Genomic DNA, 21251 nt, shown 5'->3' with positions numbered 1-21251 from the left:
CAATAAATAGAAGTATAAATTCAATAATTAATGGTTAAATTAGTAGCATGGAGGCTTTTAAAATTCTATTCAACTGATTTATCAATTAAAATATTTTAAGCTTTCAAATAATGCGCGTATTTACTTTAATCACAAGAACAAATGTTTAAATTTAGACACACAGGCTATTCCGTGCCACCCAAAGACCCATTAATCTATGACCCCCATACGTCTTTTGAAGGGTGGGAGGAAACCCACGCAGACATGGAGTGAGTCTCCTTATACAGATAGAACCTGATGCAAACCCAGGTTCTGACTCTGTAATAGCGTGCGTTAACCACTTCGCGAACCGTGCCACCCATGAATTTCTACAGTAGCATAAAAAATAAAAAGATTGAAACATATTCACAAATAAAATAAAAATCAACCCCGAGGATCATTTTGGCAGCACGAGTTTCAATGGCTGGAATCTGTTTCTACTGAGTTGTAAATCAATGTAAATTTAAGTTATTTTGTTGAGTACAGGAAAACGATCACAAATTTGGACCGAAGAGAATATGCAATCCTTGAGCTCGACACATGGAGAAGAAAGAACAATCTTCTCCGGAAGAGTAACTAATATAGTACTTTACATGAGTGATGCTTTCCCCTTGCTTGACTAGATTTTTTGCTAGGGCAAAATGATAACTTATGCGCATTGTAACCCAATGTCCCTAATTTTTTGATAACACAGCACCACCAAAAGTGTCTCTCCGTACAAAGCAGCCAGGGATTATGAACAGACAAAGAAAAAGTTTTGGGCAACGCAAGATTCAATTTATTGTCATGTAATAAAACAGTGCCATAAAACACAAAATTGTTTTTGCCTGATGTAAGGCAGACAGATTCACCATAGCAGAAATCGCCTCGTATGGTCAGAGAAAGAGAAGCAAAAGAGAGTTCCTTCCAGAGTCACTGAGTGTCTGTGGATTCGAGCTCCAGATCTGAACCTCTGATTCAAATAGGAATCCTTCAGTGTCCTTGGCACCCTCTCACATCCCGGTTCTGGTACCCCCCTTTCAGCCGGGCTCGAGCCATTCTCCAGCAGTCTGTAGCCTGGTGTGAAGCCCTCGACCATAGTCGCCAGCAACCCGCAGCCTCCCAAGGTTCTTTGCCTCGAGTCACCAGCAGCCCACCACCTGTGTGGTTCCTTCACCCACAGAACCCCTACTGGTCCACTACTGTGGTCACTGTCCCGTGGGTCAGATGGGGGGGGGGGGGGAGGGGCGTCTCCCTGTTTTCTGGTGCCCTGTACCAGTCCTCCGCTTCCCTGGAGTCTGCAACCCTCCGCTTCCCTGGAGTATGCAACCCTCATGGGTGCTGCTGATCATAGGCGCCGCCATCTACCGTAGGCTCCTTTAACGGGCTGTTCAAAGCCCATACAGAGCTCATGGCAGTCAGACTGGTGATTGAACCCTGCAGGAATGCTGGGTCTTTGCTCCCCCTCAGGGATGACCATAAAAATCTCCCACACATCAACCACTGGCAAGGATTATTCCTTTTTGATCCTGTGACAGAGTATATAGATATGTTTTTGGGAGATAAATTGGGAAAGGTTTGTTAGAATAGGTCATATGCAAACACTTTAAAATGGATCATTTGACATTTTGGAGCTCTGCCCCATGCTAGACATATTGGGGCCTCACAGCTTTTCCAAGAGCTTTGAAGAGTGCTCAAGAGACTTCACTAATGGATTGTTGTTTACAAAAAGAAACAGATGAAAGAGTTTGTCAGAGTCGCTTCTGACCGGAGCTGTTGTAAAAGGGTCATGTGGTTTTGCAAGCAGAAAGTGTCAAACAGGCTTTTCTGTGTGTGTGAGAGAGAGGGAGGGAGAGAGAGTGTGAGAGGGAGGGAGGGAGGGAGGGAGGGTGAGAGAGAGAGTGAGAGAGAGATCACTTGTACAGTGTTATAGTCAGCAGAAGCAACTGGGATTGGAACAGGACAAGCTGGCAAGCTTATGGAAAGCCCCATTTGGAAGACGGCCTGGTCAAAGCCCTTGTGGTTCATGCAAGAGGAGAGGACTGGTTGCCTAATGTTTCACTTGTAATAAGGGAAACAAAAAGGAACTCTGTGGTGACCTGAAAGAAAGAGGTTATCATCTGGAGAATCCTGAAGGGAGCAAGTTTCGTAAGCAAGACACTGAAGTGGCTGATGGAAGTACATCAGTTGTGGATGTCCTGGAATAACAAATCTCTCTCTAATAATAGGCAAGAACCTTCCTGAGCAGTAACCATTTACCTTTCGAGCACCAATGCCCAGTGAACTTTATAAATGTTAAATTCCGTGCACAGTATAAGAATTGCCTGCAACCAGTGAAATTGAAGGAATGAGAAGTGAGATTGGACTGTGAACCAAAGAACTTTTCTGAACTTACACACACACACACACACACGTGCACTTAGAATTAGAAGGGGGCTAATTGAGGTGAAGTAAGTCAAATCGTGCTAAGTTAAAGTGTGATTTGGTTTTCATGTTTAAAGGTAATTAAAAGCAACTTTTGTTTAAGTAACTATTTGTCGTAAATATCTACTGCTGCTGGGTTTTGGGGTCCTCTTGGCTCATAACACTCCCTAACAAAAGTTTCTCCTTTGCAACTATATAGGAAACAGTTTTTGAATATTTCAACCTAGTTCCTCATGGATACAATACTAAACTATTACAAACTGCATCAATATATTCTCTCCTTTCCACTCAAAAGCTGAATGATGTTGCTTTTTTTAAAAAAAGGTCATGCATTATCTGATTCAGGTTGCTTAACTAAAATAGTTATTAACTATTTTTTCTGCTGTACTAAGCACTACTTTGATACGAAGATGTCCTGCCAACAAAAAATTATGGGTGAAAATTTGGGGAAAAACCGCTGAGGAAAGGAAGCGAACTAACCCGAGCCTAGCTCATTCATTTCAGTACCTGTTCGGTTCGTTGGTCGGGTGGGCTGCGAGTCAGGTGAAGTGAGGCTTTGCCGTCTACCCACCTCTTCCGTAGGCGAGGTTGGCAAGGAAGACACGGGTGGAGTTTGTGCCCGGCGAGTGGGTAGCAATGTGGTGGTTGGGTAACTGGAAAACATTTGGCTGGCAGAGACATTATTGCGGATTATTTTCTTTCATAAAAATGAACCAGAGAAGCAACATTAACACTGAAATTACCCAAAATATTACCGTCTTGCACTGCACCCCTCCCAGTTTAGAACTGCAATGCCTGCAAAGGATTTCAGTACTTGCACAATGAATTACAAAAGCTTTCCTTTACAAAAGGCCAGTTTTAATTCTCGTCGCCTTCTTCAATATCATTTTATAATTTAAAATCACATAACATTTTGAACCAATAAACATGTTCAGCAGATAATCAGGGCCAACAGTGAAGAATACCAAATCTATTAACATTTTTCTGTTTCCACGAACAATTGTTTCAAACATGCATGGTGGTGGCCCAGAAAGTTAAGGCACAAAGGGATCCGAGACACGTTGGCAAACTCGATCCAATGTTAGTTCCGTGAGAGGATAGAGTACTAGTGGATGGATGCTTTTCTGACAAGAAGTCTGCAACAAGTGGTGTCCTGGATGAGAATGTAGGTGGTCTCATTGGTAAGCTTGCAGGCAACAAAAATTGGTGGAGTTATGCATATCAAAGCAAGTTGTCGGAGGATAAACTGAGACACCAATCACAAAACTAAAGACCCCCACCGCCCAGGCCAGGCCCTCTTCACTCAGCTACCATCGGGAAAAAGGTACAGGAGCCTAAAGACGAGCACCCAGAGGCACAAGGACGGTTTCTTCCCCTCTGCCATCAGGTTCCTGAATGATCAATGAACAAAAGACACGGCCTCACTTTTCATACACTATTATTTTTATTTTGTATAAGGTTGTAAGATGGTTCATTATATGAATGTTTGCATTGTGATGCCACAAAACACCAAATTTCATGACTAGTTCACGACGATAAATTCTGATTCTGAGTTGGCTGGATTATTGGCAGATAGAATTGAATCCAATGTGGGGCAATGCACTTTGGGACCTACAGAGGGGGGACGTTGGTCGAGGTTGGGGTGGGGGGAGACTTTGGACGAGAGGAGGGGAGGGTCCTCGGTCGAGAGGGGGTGTTTGAACGTGGGGAGAACTTTAGCATGCATGTCCATAGCTCACTGAAAGTGACTATCCAGGAGGAGAGGGTAAGGAAGAAGGCATTTACCCTGCTTGCTTTATAGACTGAGCCATCGAGTGAAAGAGTTTGGTCATCATGTTGCAACTATACAGAAACATTGGTTCGACTGCATTTGGGAGGTTTGTTTACAGTTCTGGCCACAACCCAAGGATGGGATAGAGTGCAGAAGAATCACCAACAAGCTGTCTGGAATGGAGGGCAGTAGTTAGAAGGATAGATCAGTTGGGCTTGAATTTTTTTTTCCAATGGAACAGAGGAGGCCGAGGCCTGACCAATTAGGGACATAAAATTCTGAAGAATGAAACAAGAAAGTCTGGAGACACAGTGATTGTAATAGAAACAATGCTGGAAGAATTCAGCAGGTCACACAGCGTACTTTATATAGCAAAGATAAGGTTATATAACCAAGGTTTCAGGTTTGAGCCAGTCATGAAATGTTATTTTTTTTCTTCAGGGCAGCTGAATCTAGAATAGATTTAAGGTGAAGGGAAGGAATTCAAAGGAGATCTCAGGGCTAAGAGAGGGTGAGCTGCCAGAGATGTTGTCGAGGCAGATACAATTACAATGTTTAACAGCTGTTTGGAAAGGGTACGTAACAGAAGAATGCAGGCCCAATATAGGGTTAGCGTAGGTAGGATTTTGGGTTAAAAGGGCTGTAAAATTCCATTAAACTAATATGAAAGTACTTACCGTAGAAGACTGAGTGGCATTACGCTTGGTGATTCTGAGGCAGGCACAGTCTCTGTGTCAGTGACAGGGGTGGTCGCGGTAGTGGTGTCTTCAAGAGAACTGCTCATGAAGGAGGTGGTACTGGAAGCAGAAGGGCTGGTGGTCACAGGCGTTTGTGCCTGCACGGCCATATCCATTTCCTCAGGCTGCTGGGAGACATCTGGCAGGAGTTCACAAAAACAGCAATAAATTAGAAAATAACACAGATGAGTCTTATTTGTGATGAGCTTTGATATCCATATCCTGCAGTAACGACAGTCTGGATTTCAACACCATCAGCCCCATAGCAAACTCCAAGACCTAGGCTTCAATTTGCACAGACAGTTTGTTTACATTTCATTCTTTTGCAGACATATATTTTTCTTGAGTCCAGTTTACACTAACAACAAGCAGAAATTGTGCCTGGTCCACAGGAAATAGAATCTCTGGGTTGTATGAGATCTCATGTCTGTACTCTTGACAGTAAACTCGAACTTTAAATGTGTAACATAGTCGACTAAACAACTGTTGAAATCTGGAGAGGAAGAATATGGAATCCATTTTGAAAATAGCAGACGTTTTGGCAAATCATTTCCTGAATAACTGTCAATCCCCCCCAAATTCTTGCATGTAGTTTCAATATCCACCGTGACATCTGATTTGTTCAAGGTTTTGGTGAGGCCAGGTTTGGAATATTGTATGCAGTTCTGGTCCCCAAATTATAGGAAGGATATCAATAAGGTAGAGAGGGTGCAGAGAAGATTCACTAAAATGATGCTTGGATTGCAGTATCTAGAATACGGAGAAAGATTGAGTAGACTGGGGCTTTATTCATTGGAGCGTAGAAGGTTGAAGGGGGATTTGAGAGAGGTATATAAAATTGAGGGGAATAGATAGAGTAGATATGAATAGGCTCTTCGTCTTGAGAGTAGGAGAGATTGGAATGAGGGGTTAGGGGGCCAAACTAACATAAGAGGAAGCTTCTCAACTCAGAGAGTGGCGGCTGAGTGGAATGACCTTCTGGAAGAGGTGGTCGCAGCAAGGTCAATTTTGTCATTTAAGAGGAGGTTGGATGAATGCATGGATGTGAGGGAGTTGGAGGGTTACAGGCAGGGAGGAGGTAGGTGGGGCTAGTGGACTAAATCAGTGTGGACTAGAAGGGCCGATATGGCCTATTTCCGTACTGTAAATTGTTATATGGTTATTGTACCATAATGCGAACTTTGAAGTTCAGTTTGCTAACATTGTGTTTAATACTTACCCCAGCATGGGTTTAGATCCTCAAAAAAAATCTGTGCTCAAAACTGCATGCATTGCTATTTACATCTGGGGTATTTTTTTCTCTCGGGCACCCAGTAACAAAATGTGAATATGGAGCAGGTTCCTTCGCATTCCTTCCACCCTCTTGATCCTTCTACAACTTTTTATGCTGTTGTCCATATTAACATGCTGTGGAGGTATCTTGGAAGCCACAGGACACCTTAGGAGGGCTAAGGATAGACTGAATAAGGGGGTCCAAGGTGTGGAATGATGGGGGGGGGGGGGGGGCTTAAGAAAGAAGTATGGAAGAAAGCAACTACACTTGACTGCTTCACAAGGAAAAGGGCCTATAAACCTCCAGCGGAGTCCTAAGGGAGCCATAGCCCCAAAATAAAAGATGGAGATTGGCTGCTCTGGAGTATGGATATTACAGGCATCATAGAAGTAGGGGTTTTTTTTGATTAAGGAGAACATCAAGGCAATAATTAGAGGATCTTCTTGGGGGATTGTTTAGAGGCCAAAAGGGTGGGTGCTCCCGTATCCATCCCCTTCCCGTCACGCTATCGCTCTTCCCCCTCGTCCGCCTGACTCACACTGCCGGACTCGCTTCCTCGCCCGCCCGACTCGCGCTGCCGGTCTCCCCCCACCCCTCGCCCACCCGACTCACGCTGCCGGACTCTCCCCCTTGCCTGCCCGACTCGCGCTGCCGGTCTCTCGCCCGCCTGACTCGCGCTGCCATCTCTCCCCCCACCTGCCAGATTTTGGAGCTTTCCTGATTTTAGATGTCCGGATAAAGGATTGTGTACCTGTAGTAGGAGATTTTAACCTCCTTAACATTCTGGGGCTACCACAGACCTAAAGGCATAGATGGGGCAAAATTTATGTATGTCCAGGAAAATGTTAAAGACCAGGTGAAATTTGTAGTGAAGCAAGCTAATGCTATGTTGGCATTCATTTCAAGAGGAATATAGTGTTCAAGAGTAAAGAGGTGTTGATGAGACTCTATGGGGCACTGGTGAGACCTCATTGGAGAACTGTGTTCAGTTTTGGGCCCCCTATCTTAGAAAGGATGTGAGGTTGTTGGAGAGGGTGCAGAGGAGATTAACTACGATGATTGCCGGAATGTAAGGGCTAACGTAGGAGGAGCATCTGGCAGCTCTTGGGTTGTATTCATTGGAGTTTAGGAGAATGAGAGGTAATCTCAATGAGGCTTTTCGTATTTTGAAAGGTTTAGATAGGGTGGATGCGGGTAAGATGTTTCCCTTGGTGGGTGAATCGAGGACAAGGGGGTCATAGTCTGAAAATTGGAGGTTATCCATATAAGACAGAGATTAGGAAGAATTTCTTTAGCCAGAGGGTCGTGGATCTGCCGTATACAGCAGTGGAAGCCAGATCACTGGGAGGATTTAAACAAGAAATAGACAAGTATCTCATTAGTGAGGGCATCAAAGGATATGGGGAAAAGGCCGGAAATTGGAACTAGGGTAGAGTAGCTTGGTGTAGATTTACGGAACAGACTCGATGGGCCTAATGGCCTGGTTCTGTTCCTTTGATCATGTGAAAACACATAGATGGCCCTGTATGAAGTTGGGGGGGGGGGGGGCGGGGAAAGAGGAAACACTGGATCTCCAATTGGGAAATGAGACAGGTTGAATGATTGAAGTTTCCGTGCGGGACCACTTTAGGACCAGCAATCATAATTCTATTAATTTTAAAATAGGTGTCGGGGGGGGTGGGGGGAAGGGAGGGCAGGTCTACAAATTAGAATGCAGGTACTGTACACGTTTTTCTCAGACATTTATCAGTAAGTATGTAATTAGAACAGGATAATGCACATTACTGAACAAAACTAAGACCAGCAAAGGCTGGCTGGATAAGGTGAAAAATAATCATACCTTGCTTTGCTTTTCCACCACAGTGATCGTCCAGCAAGGAGTTCACAATCAGTTTATAAATCACGGCCTGTGCACGCTCCAGATCCGACAACCCCAAGGCTCTCTTAATTGGCGAGCGCATGACGGCTCGCCTGACCATGTGACGCATCAGAAACTGGAGCGCGGATCTCATTTCCGCATCGTCCTGAATAACCGGCGAGCCGGCACAGTCTGAATTATGGCCCTCTTCGGTCAAAACCTTCGGGACCAGCAGCAGTTCCGCGTACTTGCTGTAGCTGAGCAGAGCACTAAGTGTCTTCATAGCACCAAGATACAGGTAAGACAGCTGAACCGCTCGGAGCTCTGACTGAACCAAGTCATGATTCCTGAGCAAGTGCTCGTGAAGCTTTCGTTTTTCCTCGAGGAAGTGCTGATGGGAATCTAAAGTGAGATGTACAGAGTCCATAGTGCAAGTTGAAATGTCATTTTCTGATCGAGAACTGGAAGCACCGCATTGCATAAAACTTTTAGTTTCCTCAGATGGTTGTGTTATTGCTCGCTGATCAATGGCTTCTTTAGTCGTGTCCGCCTCAAGTTTCTGCTCGGTCTCCGTCTTATCCTCCGACTCATGCCGGTGCTTTTTCTCGTGCCTTCTCGCGCTCTGCTTGGCCCCCTCCTCGTGGATGCCGGTGAGATACACGAGGTCCAGCAGTAAAGAAGCCGTCAACCCACGGAATCGCGACACGTCAAAGGGCAGCGGATCACAGGGCTCCAAGTTGTAGAGCGGCGTGTCACTGGGTGACCAAGAAGTTGGGAAGCTTTAATCAGATCCAGAATGACACAGGAAGAAGCAAGTGAGGGATAGACAAGAGGAATGTACACAAGACTATGCTGCTACAGAAGCATATGGATGCAGAAAGGCGCGAGGGGGTTTATGAATCAGAGCAGCAAAGAAATCACTAAATTCACTTATTGAAGAAAGGAGACAAAGATAAACAGACAGCTTCCTTTGAACAAGTTCATAATTTTAAAAATGTGCAGAGATTTATGGAATAGGGATGCCAAATTTAAATGCTCGTTGAATCAACAGTAATACGAGAAACAATTAACAGTTGAATTTACAATAATACAGCAATTAAAATTAGGACAATTATCTTGTAGTTATCATCAATCCCCGCTACCAAATTAAAAAGGGGAACACGAGCAATCTTGTACAATTCTACTCCACCTCAATTTTACAATTGCACTTTGTATTGCAAATATCCGAATGAGAGTTTGTTTTAGACCCAAGCAAACAAAAACGTGGCATTTAATCCAAGCATCTGGAAGCAGCTTTATCAATCTAGTCTTTCATTTTGCCATTTGAAATCTACTCTGTTAACTTCCTGCACCTGTACATGAAGTGGTAGGTTTGGAATGAAACTATCAAATGTCCATCTTGAAAAGTAACATTATTTCGGCATTAGGTGTGCACAGGCACCTCCCGAATTAATGGGAGAGGCGGGGGTGGGGAGTGTGTTCCCAGAAAGTGGTTTGTGTCACCATTTTCGGAAAAGCGATGTACGTCTAGAAGTGCGAGTTGATTAAAAAGGCATTTACTTTATTTCCCACCATCCATGAAAATTAGGCTGTAGCACATTTTTGGAAAGTGAACAGGGTGAAGAATTTCCATGACTTGACCGGCTAACAGACCAGGAATAATCTTTAATGGGTTTTGTCAATGGAGAGACTAGATTATATCTGAATGGACATCAATCCCTACTTGTGACACATGTTCATTCACCGAGACAACATAATTTAACTGGAAGACATGTCTGTTCGGGTGATTAGCTGCATGGAGTCATTCCAACAGGCGTCTGGAAGATTTAAAAGTGTAGCTTGTTAAAAAAAACGAAAAGAAAAACCAGCCACAAAGCTATATGTGACTAGCCACATTATGAACGGAGTAGAAACACAGCCGGTCAAACTGCGTCCTTTATGGAGCAAAGATAAAGAGACACCCAATGTTTCGAACTTGAGCCCTTCATCAAGGTATAAGCATCATCTTTGCTCATACCTCGATAAAGGGCTCAAGCCAGTAAAGTATCTTTATCTTTGCTACATAAAGCGTACGGTTTGACCAGCTGAGTTTCTCTAGCATTTCCCTTTAATTACGGTGTCGACAGAGGTTGGTGTTTTACAATTATGAATCACATTTCAAAATCTGTACAAAATAAATACTTTATGGTCATCTATTATTTTGCACTGTTCCCACATTTTCTAGTGAACAGCTATATTTAATGGAAAGATTAGGCTATAAAACCCAGTGGGACTGATTTTCGAGCGAACTTTCTACACTGTGACTTGTTCTCCCCTATGGAATGCATGACCGGAGAGCATCCTTTTGAACGGACACACCAAAGGACATCGATTTCAAATCAATATTACCAAAATGAAAAAAAAAACACACGAATCCACATGAGAATCACTCTTTGCTCTCTGCTACTAATTACTCGATTTAAAAATAAACAACTGCTTCTCACTCCAAGAAAGGCATTTGAATGGGTAGAAAACAGCAATAGCCAGCAAGTAAAACTAATTCACTGATAATAATGAGCTCATTCGACTTGTAATGCACCTACCTTATTGTTATTTCAGCGTCATCCCACTGCACCTTGGCTGAAGCGCTCCCTTCCTTAACTACACCTAAAAGAGTAGCATGCCTTCCCGTTTGCTTGTGAATGCACCTCCCTCCAACGCGAAGGCCTGTATCCACACCACCAATCACTGCCAGCACTGGCCATACCTCAGTGCATAGAGTCCTCAGCTGGAGTGCTGTGAGCTCAGCCAAAGCGTGCTTGCTGTGCTTGCCTTTCTCATCCTCCTTGCTCTCTTCTTTCAATTCATGCTCCTCTCGGCTTTGCACCGAGCCACTCTTCTTCGATTTCTGGCTGGCTTCTTTCGCGCATGATTTAATCTTCTGCAAACGATCCGTCATGTTTTTATTTATACAATGAGTCCACTTGTCAGAACGATGCAAAATACGGACGAGTTGGATGGTGGCCTCTGCCAGCACCGTAGCTACTGGGCTACAAATAGGATCGCCGGGCAGTAGATCCCTGGGTGTACCCCGCATTTGCATTTCACATATTTTAACCTGGGTGCATTAAAAGAAGCCATTATACCCAAACATAATAGATCAGAAATCAAGTACATTTTAATTTGTCCAATTAATCTTGTTAATTGTGATGTAATGTTTCCAGTAATTGCTATTTTAAAAAAATCTCAAGAACGAATCTCAAAATTAATTACAGCGCCAGCGCCCCAAGTTCAAATCTGGTGCTGTCTCCAAGGAATTCATATGTTCTTCCCATATCTGCATGGGCTTCAAATGGGCGCTCCAGTTTCCTCCCAGCAAAGCATGTCGGGGTTGCAGGGTATTGGGGCATTTGGGCTATACGAGCTCATGTGCCAAAAATGTTATAATTTAGACTTGGTAGAGCAGTTAGACTATGAGGTCCTTCTGGCTCCCAGGAGAGTAAATTGAACTGTCCCACTGCTCCCTTTCATTTTTGACGTGAACCTAGCGACATCTAAATTTAAAAATATTTGAAATTGTGTTTAAATCAGTTATTGAGAGTGTAATGGAAATTCAGAAACTAATTGATCAGATTAGTAATCCAGGGACCAAAGTGTAAAGATTTTGTGTTCAGTTCTGGCCACCTCATTATGGGAAGGACGGGGAGGGTGCAGAGGAAATTTACCAGGATGTTGCCAAGATTGGAGTACAAGTCTTACGAGGCAAGATCAACAGAGTTGGGGCATTTCTCTTTGGAGCAAAGAAGGAGAGGTGACTTAGAGAGCTACAAGATTGAGAGGCATTGGGTAGACAGCATCTTTACTCAGGGTGACAGGAGCAAATGCAAGAAGACATCCATTTAGGGTGAGGCAAAGAAAGTTCAAGGGAGACACTAGGGGCAAGTTTTAAAAAAAGAGTAGTGGGTGCCTGGAATGTATTGCTAGTTGTGGTGGTGGAAGCTGGTACCATTGGGACATTTAAAAGACAGATGGTTATGTATGCAATGTAGGAAAGTTTAGATAATTGAGTAGGTATGTATAGTTGGCACAATATCGTGGACCAAAGGGTCTCTACTGTGCTATAATATTCGATGTTCTGAAGTTTAAATGTAATCTTAGAAATTAAATTCAGTTTATAATCTAGAATTTGGCAAAAGAACAAAAACACAAATTAATCTTAATAATGCTGATCTCAAAAACTACTTGGCTTCAGTAATAACACTTCAATCACTAAACATTCTCCAGGGAGGAAATCTGCTTTCCTGACACAGTCAGTGACCCAGAGCCACTGATTTACATCGCCATTGCCACCCAATCAGTAACAGTTGCTGTTGCTTCTCATCTCCAGGTTCAATCCTGACCTTGGGCACTATCTTAGCAGTCTGAACATGATCCTCCACTTTTATCCCCATATTACAATGACACACTCTACGTCACTAGGTTCACGTCAAAAATGAAAAAGAGAGCAGTGGGACAGTTCAATTTACTCTCCTGGGAGCCAGATGGACCTCATAGTCTAACTGTTCAACAAAGTCTACATTATAACATTTAGCTTGCACAAACAAGGGAAACTTCTTGTGTAGACTTTCTAACAGTCTACTGATGAACAAACTGTAAAACAGAGAGAAACTTAAAAAGAGGATTCAGTATTGTGTAGAATTAAAATTGATAAATTCCTACTACTCAAGGGCATTCTCCCCACAGTAAAACAGCATTTACTAGAAGTCACATTTGTCACCACCCCCAACCACCAGTCACAGTGCTAGTTCATTGAAGAAACTTGCCACTGAATATCACTCAATTAATCAACGGAGAACAACCAACCAAGGGATTTAAGCAGCATGTTTTAAATGGAGAAAGGGGGAAGAAGATTATTTTTATGGGGGGGGGGGGGGGTGGTGCCCAGTCGGAAGATGAGGTGTTGTTCCTCCAATTTGCAGGGAGTCTCAGTCTGAGGCCATGGAAAGACATGTTAGCAAGGGAATGGGATGGAAATGGGTGGCCAGTGGGAGATCCACGCTATTGCAGTGGACAGAGCCATGGTGCTCAACGAAGCAATCTCTCAGTCTGCACCCAGTTTCTCCAATGGGAGCACCAGATAGCAGGATTTGAAACCTGAAGATTCACAAGTCAGTGTTGCTTCACTTGGAAGGACTGTTTGGAGCCCCGAACAGTGGTGAGGGAGGAGGTGTGGGCGCGGGGAGCATCTCCTGTGGTCATGGGGGTAGGTACCAAGGGGATGACTAGTGGGGAGAGAGGAACGACGAGGGAGTCATGGAGGGAGTGGTCCCTGCAGAAGGCACAGAGGGGAATAGGTGTCAGGTGGTGGGATCACGCAGAAGGTAGCAGAAATGGTGGACTAGCAGTTCATTTTCACACCCTCTCCCTTTTAGTCATCCACCTGCTCAAAACTGAAGGAAGCTAATATCGAAGTTAATAATTGTTGCCAAGTACAAAGCTGATGACTCAAAGTTTTGTTATACTGAAGGTGGCGTGAGTAATATTTGCAGTAGTTGCATGGAAACTTCATTAAGGTGACAAATGGAACAACAATGACATCCAGTAACATTTTCGAGTACCTGAACAGGCATTAAATGGAGAGATGTCGATCATGGACGGGCAGATGGAATTAATTTAATTTGTATCAAAATCAGCACAGTGTGGGCCAAAGAGTCTGTTCCTATGCTGTACTGTTACGCTACCGTGTACGTGACAAGAGAAAAAAAAAATCACAGGATGTTGTAATTCACATTTCTCAAGGCATCTTTACACATCACATGTATCCCTGATGCCAGAGACCTCATTGGGATTTAGAATGTCGGGGGATCTCAATGAAACATTTTGAATGTTGAAAGGTGTGGAAAGAGAAGATATGGAAAGGTTGCTTCCCCATAGAGGGAGAGTCGAGGTCAACTTCAGGAGTGAAGGGCGCCCGCTTTGAGCAGGTGTGGAGGAATTTCTTCAGCCAGAGAGTGGAGAATCTGTGGAATTTGTTGCCACAGATGGATGTGGAGTCCGGGTCACTGGGTGTATTTAAGGCAGAGACTGATAGTTTCTTGATTAGCCGGGGCATCAAAGGTTATGGGGAGAAGGTGGGGCAGAGTGGGAAAATGGATTAGCTCATGATTAAATGGCAGGGCAGACTTGATGGGCAGAATAGCCTATGTCTTCTCCAATGTCTTATGGTTATTAAAACAGACATCCAGTTCCAAGCTCAGTAAAAGAAGAGATGACCAGGCAGAGAAGGGAAAAGATTTAAAGATATGACAAATATCGATTTTTAAAAAAGTGCAACATCTCCATGGACTCTTAAGAAATCTACAACCCATGGCTGCTTAAAGAGAAGCATTTGGAATGGATAAGAACTCTGAATCCATGTGTTCATTAGCAGTGTGCAAAATCCTAAACATCTGAAGGAGGTACTGCCTCACAAACAACCCATCTCCCCATCCCATCAAGTGCCATCTGCTCCAACTGTAGCCATGTCTGGAGGTCCCATCAGTCATCTCAGAAACTACAGAGCTGGGGTGGAAATAATTTATCCTGGCCTTTACAAAAATGAGTGAACATCTTATTTACAAATACAAGTTCTTCGGGGATGCTGACAAGGTCAACGTTGGGATGTTTTCAATTGTGGGCGAAGCATGAACAGGGGAACAAAAGAAAGGTATGCTCATTTAAGACTGAGGTGTATAAAAATTTCTTCTCGCCCAGCGAAATGTCTACAATTCTCTGCCCTGGCAAGTGGTGGAAGCTAAATCATTAAAAGTATTTAAGGTGAAGGCAAATATACTTAGACAGACAAGGTATGGAGAAAGGACACAGGACGAGACCAGCAAAGATCATCATATTAAATGACAGGACAGGATTGAGGGGCCCAACAACCAACCCTGATTCTATTTGCCTTGTGATTCTGAGACGATGTACAAAAAACAATTAGAAGTAGGTAAGTTGAGGTCACATTTTAATATCTAATCGGATCTGTCCCCAAGACAATCAAGATGCAGTTGTACAAGATGTCGACGAGTCCCCATCTGGAATATTGAATTCAGTCTGCTCCTCACCGATCATCACCACAGGCGCACCCCAAGGATATGTGCTTAGTCCACTGCTCTACTCATTATACACCCATGACTGTGAGGCCAGGTACAATTCCAATGCCATCTACAAGTTTGCAGATGACACCACAATTGTCGGCAGAATCACAAACGGCGATGAGGAAGCGTACGGGAGGGAGATAGATCAGCTCGTTGAATGGTGTAACGACAACAACCTTGCGCTCAACGTCAGCAAAAGCAAGGAGTCAGTTCTGGACCAGTAGGGAGTCAGGGGAACATGACCCAGTCCTCATCGAGGGCTCAGTAGTGAACAGGGTCAAGAACTTCAAACTCCTGGGTGTCAACATCTCCGAGGATCTGTTCTGGAGTCTCCAAGTTGATGCAGTCACAAAGGAGGCTCGCCAGAGGCGGAATTTTGTGAGGCGTCTGAGAGGAATCAGTATGTCACCAAAACCCTGAATTTCGTGACTTGTTCATGACAAGAAATTCTGATTCTGAATTTTTGTCACCACGGTGCAGGAACGATGTCATCAAGGTGGGGCAGGTGCAGAGATTTCTGAAGGTGCTGCCAGGATTTGGGGGCCTGAAATTTAGGGAGGAGGAGAGGGCTTTATTCCTTGAGCGCAGAAAGACAAGGGGTGTACAACATCATAATAGAATGTGGAGATTTGGGAAATCGGCAACCGAGAACATAGGTGAAGGGGGAGAGATTTAACAGGAACTGGAGGGACAACTATCTTATCAGGTGGGTGTCTGGAACAGGCTGCTGTTGAGGTAGATACGATTGCAATGTTTAAGAAACACTTGGACAGATAGGATGGGCTTCAAGTGATATGGGGCAAATGTAGGCAGGTAGGAGATTTTGATCAGCAGGGGCACGTTGGGTTGTACACTGTACAACCAACATTTTGGTGATTCAAATTACTCGTTTCATGGAGTACTTCTCTTAGCACCAGAATACAGCTTTTCACTGGATTTACTGCAAGTAACAACAGACGAGATCACCTTTTCACCCGGGTTACTGCTATAAAACATGACACAAGGGTACAATTCTGCTGCATCCACATCTTCGAAAGCCAGCTTGGGCTCCTAAAAGGGAAAGAAAATTAAATAACACGTTGACCAAAAAAAAAAGCAACATTTTCCACAAATAATTTCCACCAGAGATTACATAATTGATGGCATTAGTCCCCAGACTGAAAGTTACAAGATGCCCACATAAAAGTTACCACTAAAGTGAAATTATTGGAATTTTTAGTACTTGAATCCTTTATATTATGCACACATGCACTTCAAAATGAAATGCACGCGTCCACTGATAATTTATTCCAGCTGGATGCCGAGACAAACAACCTCAAACCCACATTACTGCATAATGCATGCTGCATCTTTTGCCTCAAGGCTCCCTGCTCCAACATAAATGCACCCTAACGGTTCTACAATCTATTATACACAATAAAAGTCTATTTAGCCAGGAGGGAGCAAAGGAACAAGATCACTGCTGGAGAGATAAAATCCATTTTCAGTGGTAAAACTTAATTGCAGAGCAAGTTTGGAGAAACTCTGGATATCATTCAATCTGGTCAGTAAACTGGGAAAATACCCCTGAAAATTTATACCCTAACCCAGGTTATTAAAATCTCAGCACAAAATTGACTCCCAGAGGAAAACGTGACAGCCTGCAGACGCTGTGACTGCAGTAAGAAGACACAGGAGTGTTGGAGGATCTCAGCCAGTCCTGCAGCGCCCATAGGAGGTAAAGATACATAACTGACCTTTCAGGTCCGAGCCCTTCTTCAAGAGAGTTCCTCGAGCTCTTCTGAGTGTTTTTATTGTAAACATTAGAGGGTTTGTAGATAGGGAGGGAATCTCAAAGAAGACTACAACATTTTAATAGGACTAGAAAATTTAAATGCAGGAAGGTTGTTCCTGAAGGCCAGGGAGTTCAGGAATTTTTTGGGGGGGCGGGGGGGGGGGGGGTGTTGGTCACAGCGGTGGAAGGGTACAGCAGCGTCACTAGGGTTGATGTCACCCAGTGCAGTAACTCATGTTGTCACCCACCCCCATACCAGACCATACAGAATCCTCAGTAATGTTTTTAGTACTAATGCTACTTGTAAATCATAATTTCTGTATATCGCTGAATGTAACGGCAACAGTAGTGAGATAAACAACTCGCAAAATTACAATTACACCTTTAATTTACAATATCATCTTTCTACATTGGATTACAACATTATTAGTTATATTATTTTAGTCACTGAGCAGAACTTTTTTTTTAATTCGTCTCCCTTTCCTTTAATTACGATTTCATTCTCAAGGTTCACAAATGCTAACGACCACCAATATTGTAGCTAAAACACCAGAAAATTTGACAAAGCAGCGACGATAAAAACACCAACAAACAGCACGTAATTCGAAGTGTCATTGTAATTGAGTACGGAGCGCATTAGAAGATTCAAAAAGTAAATTAGGGCTTTAACCTTAGAGGCATATTGATACATGTCAGATGGACTTACAAAAAAATGTTTTTGTTATAACAAATGACAAGGATATTTTTATAAAAAATAATAAATTTCTGCTGAAATACTGCACAAATTTTTTTTATAGACAGTCATTTTGGTGTCACCCCCTCTATCGGAATCACCAAGTGCGGTCCGCACCCCCCTAGTGACACCAGTGAAGGTATGGGAGGCATTTAACTTCTAATCCAGGCAGAGGATAAGGTTATAAGGAGAAGTTGGACAAATGTGCATTGGAGGCTGAGGGGTGACCTGTGAAATTCTGAGGCACATTGATGGGGAAGACGGTCAATCTTATCCCCAAAGTAAAAATGTCACCTACTGTAGGACGTGTTTAAGTTAGGAGGGGGTGAGGTAGGGAGTTTAAGGGAGATGCAAAGAGCAAGTTTTTTTTTAAAAAAAGAGCGATTGGTGCCCGGGACGGCCAGGGTTAGTGAAAGCAGATGCCAGAAAGTATTTAAGAGGCTTGTGAATATGCATCATGTGCAAGCAGCAAAGATTTAGATTAAGTTGAGCAGGCACATAGGATAAAGGCCCCATTCATGTTCTGTCCTATGTTCAGAAGCCAAATCAAACATATTCAGAGGAGATGGATGTCTTTTAAAAGGGTAGAGAGTGAAAGGGGTACAAAGAGAAAGCTGAATACGAGACTGAACTGGATGATCGGCTATCATATCATTTAAAAGACAGCACAGGTTTGAAGGGCCAAATGGCCTACTCCTATTTTTGATTACATTTATATGCAAATCTGAAGATAATTCTCCAATGCAAATGTTTGGATTTTGGGATATTATTGAAACTGCTTTTATTGTCATTAACTAATTTTAAGTTAATATTCACCAGGAGCCTTTAGTGTGCATTTACCTCTCCATTCTTTCCAAATGAAATTGTCCTGGCCTCCATGTCCAGAACACATGTGATGTAGTCTCCCTGAGTAAAGCTGAAGAGAGTCAGTGTCTGTTCCCCATTATGGTAAAGGTTACCACTATAAGCCCGGTATAGCCACATGTCTGAAGTAGTCCGATGGTTGAAATCGTGCACAGGCCAGCGAGATACTCCAATACACGTGCCTTCATTACCTCGATTTTCTTTCACGATATAAAACTAGAAAAGAAATTTTGAATGTGTGATATTCTTGAAATATAGATTAAAATAACCCTCTTTTAAATGGAGATGGAATTCAACATTATCTGCTCTTAACTAAATACATGACATTTTCTGCATTTGATTTAATATACCTTCCACTGATAGCATCCAGAAGTAATTCCAGTTGATGCTAGACCATAGCCTTTTCCACCACTCCCATGGGTCAGAACTTGTCCATTTTCTACCACACAACACTGGGTTTTCTCAGGATCGAAGGATAGTTCTTGGATAGGAAGATTTTCATCATCTTCTTCAACTTCTCTCTGCTTCTTTGATAGATGCAATGATAAAAAATTGAGTTTGTTGCAGTTAAGTACAACTATACAGCATGTATATCCTTGCCCACAACATTTTACAACGGAACATGCTTCTATAATTCAATCAACTCTAACATTCGGCGGAAAAGTTCAACTCCCAGGGTAGATGGAAGGGAAACCCAGCCAACCTCAATAACAATACCGAATTTGATGGCATTTTTTCCCCCCAGAAAATGGCCCAAAATCTTGTATGCGAAGCTGAAATGAGGGTGATAATGGTGAATAACACCAACAGGGATCAATGTTGCTGTGTGGCTCACTAGCATCACCGCCATCTATCGTTGTGGGCTGGTGGCGGGCTGTTGGGGCAGGGGGGAGAAGCGGGACGCTGGGATCAGTGTGGGGGAAGGCTGTCGGTAGCCTGTCACCAGTCCCCACACAAATCCCACCGGCCTGCTCTCTCCTGCCAGCCTGTCACTAGCCCCCCACATCAATCCCACCGCCCCGCTCCCTCCCGTCAGCCCGCCATCTGCCCCGACACCAATCCCACCACCCCGCTCCCACCCGTCAGCCTGCCATCTGCCCCCACACCAATCCCACCGCCCCGCTCCCTCCCGTCAGCCCGCCATCTGCCCCCACACCAATCCCATCGCCCCGCTCCCTCCCGTCAGCCCGCCAACTGCCCCCACACCAATCCCACCGCCCCACTACCTCCCGTCAGCTCGCCATCTTCCCCCACTCTGATCCCACCGTCCCGCTAACCCCAAACCCCCTCCCCCACCCCAGGAAGGAGCAGGGCAATGGGACCAGTGCGGGGACCAACAGCAGCTGGTTGTTTTTAATAAAATGTTTTCTGCTATAGCTAAGCTGCTTTTCTTTTCTCTTGTAAATTATAGCAGTGTCATTATTAAAAAAGATTTTTTCCTGTTGTCCTAGTTGCATGTTTTGTTCAAGTTTTTTTCTGCTACACTGCAGCTACATATTTCAATAATATTAAATGCTTTACCAGTAGATACACTTAAAAAAACCTTGAATTGGTGGGTCTTGTTTGCCATCAAATACAGTGATTCAGTGATTCTGCTTTAGGGTTGGACAAAATACCTGATTTTGATAAATGTCAGTAATTATAATATTTGCGTGCGACTCCATCTCACATATCATGATCACTTTGGATTGAAAAGTTGCAGATCCCGTTTAACACCATCTCTGTTTTAGGCAGGGAAAAGACTGCTGGCCTCTGGTGAGATATCAGTTGATTTGAGGAGACAAAGGAACAGGGAAAAGCCTGATAATTGCCTGTGAGCTTAATATCAAGAAAGTGATTGGGAATTGGGAGGAGGGAGGGGGGAGAAAATGACACTGTATATATTTGAAAAGGAAAATGTATGTATCATGGTCAATGTGGTTTACGGTGTGAAAAATAAAAAAAAAAAAAAAAAAAAGAAGAAAATGATTGGAAATAATTCCAAATGAATAGGAGTGATGATTACTTGAACAGGGACGGGGTGGGGGAGTGGGTTTGGGGTTAGCGGGACGGTGGGATCGGTGTGGGGGCAGATGACGGGCTGACGGGAGGGAGCGGGGCGGTGGGATTGGTGTGGGGGCTGATGGCGGGGCTGACGGGAGGGAGCGGGGCGGTGGGATTGGTGTGGGGGCAGATGGCGGGCTGACGGGAGGGAGCGGGACGGTGGGATTGGTGTGGGGGAAGATCTTGTCTGACAATCTGGGAATATATTGACGAAGGCAGTACAGTAGATGTGGCTTACATGGACTTCAATAACAGTTTCATCAAGATCACATTTGTAGATCAGTCCAAAACATGAGGGCCCAACAGATCCAGGGAAAATTGCCAAATTAGATTCAAAATTGGCTTGGCAAGAGATAGTGGGAGATGAGAGGTTATTTTTTTTTGTGATTAGATTCCTGGAACCAGCGTGGGTTCCTTGCTGTTTGTAACATCACTGAATGATGTCTGTGGATGCAGGAGGCATGACAATGGAGATTAATGGATCAGGCAGTTTTATGCAATGTACTAAGTATGAAGCATGGTTGACAGTGCTAGGGCTTTTCTTTTTAAGAGGAGCTTAGATAGGGTGGACAACCAGCACCTTTTTTCTTCAATGACTTTAGCAAATATTTAAGGGTTAGTGGAGATATGTTTAAGGGCGATGTCAGGTATTTTTTTTTTAT

The 21251-nt window shown here is 43.7% G+C and overlaps 1 protein-coding gene across 9 annotated transcripts in view; it reads right to left on the bottom strand.

The window, feature by feature from the left end:
- The window catches only part of herc1 (HECT and RLD domain containing E3 ubiquitin protein ligase family member 1), a 221413-nt gene that overhangs the window by 95504 nt on the left and 104658 nt on the right, over nt 1-21251 (bottom strand). For 6 of the 9 annotated variants that reach the window (XM_069902884.1, XM_069902890.1, XM_069902891.1 and 3 more), the window contains exons 34-40: nt 18897-19073; nt 18523-18762; nt 16142-16225; nt 10643-11157; nt 8043-8839; nt 4870-5068; nt 2929-3089 (exon numbers count right to left, since the gene is read on the bottom strand). In XM_069902884.1, the coding sequence (XP_069758985.1) occupies nt 2929-3089; nt 4870-5068; nt 8043-8839; nt 10643-11157; nt 16142-16225; nt 18523-18762; nt 18897-19073 (2173 nt within the window). The remainder of the gene's footprint in view (nt 1-2928; nt 3090-4869; nt 5069-8042; nt 8840-10642; nt 11158-16141; nt 16226-18522; nt 18763-18896; nt 19074-21251) is intronic. The other 3 variants (XM_069902889.1, XM_069902892.1, XM_069902885.1) reach the window with 2 other exon arrangements.

Source organism: Narcine bancroftii, chromosome 11, assembly GCF_036971445.1.
Source record: "Narcine bancroftii isolate sNarBan1 chromosome 11, sNarBan1.hap1, whole genome shotgun sequence".
NCBI lineage: Eukaryota > Metazoa > Chordata > Chondrichthyes > Torpediniformes > Narcinidae > Narcine > Narcine bancroftii.
The sequence above is the reverse complement of the archived record's forward strand: the minus strand, read 5'-3'. Positions and strand labels throughout refer to the sequence as shown.